Raw genomic sequence first — 1,679 nt, forward strand, 5'->3', positions numbered from 1 at the left:
TCACCGCAATTACGACTACCACCACCACCACCACCACCACCAACCTAATAGGTTTCCCCACTTCCTGGCTCTCCTTAGGGCATCAGCACTTCAGCCCAGCGACTGTGCAGTTGATTGTAAGTTTTCCTTTGCAGGGATGCGCGCATGGCTCTGCTGTTGGCGCAGCAGCTACCAGCCCTGACTGTCGACCACAACTACAACTATCACCACCGCCACCACTAACACAATAGGTTTCTCCACTTCCTAGCTGTGCTTAGGGCATTGATGCACTAGCCTAGCAACTGCGCAATTGATTTTGATTTTCCTTTACAGGGATACGCGCACAGTCTCTGCAGTTCCGCCGTAGGCCTCGACTACAATCACGACTACAACAACCACCACCACTACTACCACCACTAATGCACTAGGTTTCTCCGCTTTCTAGCTGTGCTTAAGGTATCGATGCCCCGACCCAGCGACTGTGCAGGGCGAAGCACTACTTGTACATGCTCGCTAGGGTCGCATACTACTGTCAGATATGCGCACCTACTGTCAAGACAGGAGGAACGCTGGACGAAAGCTGCTACATAGTACGAGCAATAAGCTCGAACAGTATGTTGCCGCAAATTGCAGCATGTTGCAGCATTTTGCAGCATTTTGCAACAAATTGCAGCATGTTGCAGCTGGTCGCGCATAGGGCTAGTGCGCGAGGGACTCAGACTGGAAAAACAAAGCTGAGCAACATAAGGAGAGCAGACAAAAAAAGAAACGTCTATTAATAAATACAATTAATTATTATCCTATACATTATATCTAAAACCTATTATTTATCTTAGGAAGCCTAGAAACAGTGCTTTAATCTACAGTTACTACCGTGCCCGATAGTACTGCTCACGGCGACGCTTCCGCCATCACGAGAGTGCGAACTAGAGGCTGGCATGCTGGTTCGGTGTGCAACGTACGTGCGCGCTAGCACTGTCCGGCCGAACACGCAATACTTTGTGTTGTGGTGTCAAGCCGGCAAGCTAGAGGAGACAGCGCTCGCGGTAGGCTCACAGCAGCAGTCGTCGTTGCTTGCGACAGGAGAGAAGGGCGTGGTGTACTGCCGCAGCAAGGAACAGTGTTAGAGGATAGCAGAAGAGCTTAGATGCAAATACTATCACGCTGACGTCCCCAATCGCGCTGAACAGGTAAAGCAGTGGCTCAGCTCTGGTGGGCTGATCGTGGCTACGTCAGCGCTGGGGACGGGGGTTGATTACCCCAGGGTGGTGTATATACCACACGTGGGGATGCCGTGGAGCATGATCGACTTCGCGCAAGAGAGCGGGCGTGGAGGGCGAGCCGGGGAGGAGGTTGACTTAGTTATTGTTGTAGAGCGTAGATCTGTGGAACAGGAGATGCTTAAGCACAGCAACAACTTATGCGTGCAGGCCATAGGGTTGTTTTTAACAGGCCGCGGGTGCCGACAAGCGCTAATAAGCATGTACATGGATGGCAAGGCTGTGGCGTGCAACAACATTAAGTCTGCTAGATGTGACTAGTGTGGCGAGGGAGTCTGCAAGTTTAAGCGTTTACAGCAGAAGACAAGCACTAAGTGGCAACAGGTTTAAGAGATAATAGATAAGGTGCAGGCAGGATGCGCTATATGCTGGATGCTAGACAACTTAGGGCTGGACAAGTGGCGGACGCACAAGACAATA

The 1,679-nt window shown here is 51.2% G+C and overlaps 1 protein-coding gene across 1 annotated transcript; it reads left to right on the forward strand.

Annotated features, from left to right (window-relative positions):
- The first annotated feature begins 757 nt into the window (after nucleotides 1–757).
- Nucleotides 758–1,355, forward strand: BDR25DRAFT_386957 (uncharacterized protein). Its single transcript, XM_033698034.1, has one exon. The coding sequence runs from the start codon at nucleotides 918–920 to the stop codon at nucleotides 1,104–1,106; it is 189 nt and encodes a 62-aa protein (XP_033539470.1). The 5' UTR covers nucleotides 758–917; the 3' UTR covers nucleotides 1,107–1,355.
- The last annotated feature ends 324 nt before the right edge of the window (nucleotides 1,356–1,679 follow it).

This window comes from Lindgomyces ingoldianus (genome assembly GCF_010093535.1).
Source record: "Lindgomyces ingoldianus strain ATCC 200398 unplaced genomic scaffold BDR25scaffold_80, whole genome shotgun sequence".
Lineage (NCBI taxonomy): Eukaryota > Fungi > Ascomycota > Dothideomycetes > Pleosporales > Lindgomycetaceae > Lindgomyces > Lindgomyces ingoldianus.

Excerpts from the sequence above, each read along its gene's own strand:
- BDR25DRAFT_386957 (XM_033698034.1), top strand. The coding sequence starts at position 918 with ATGCTGGTTCGGTGTGCAACGTACGTGCGCGCTAGCACTGTCCGGCCG.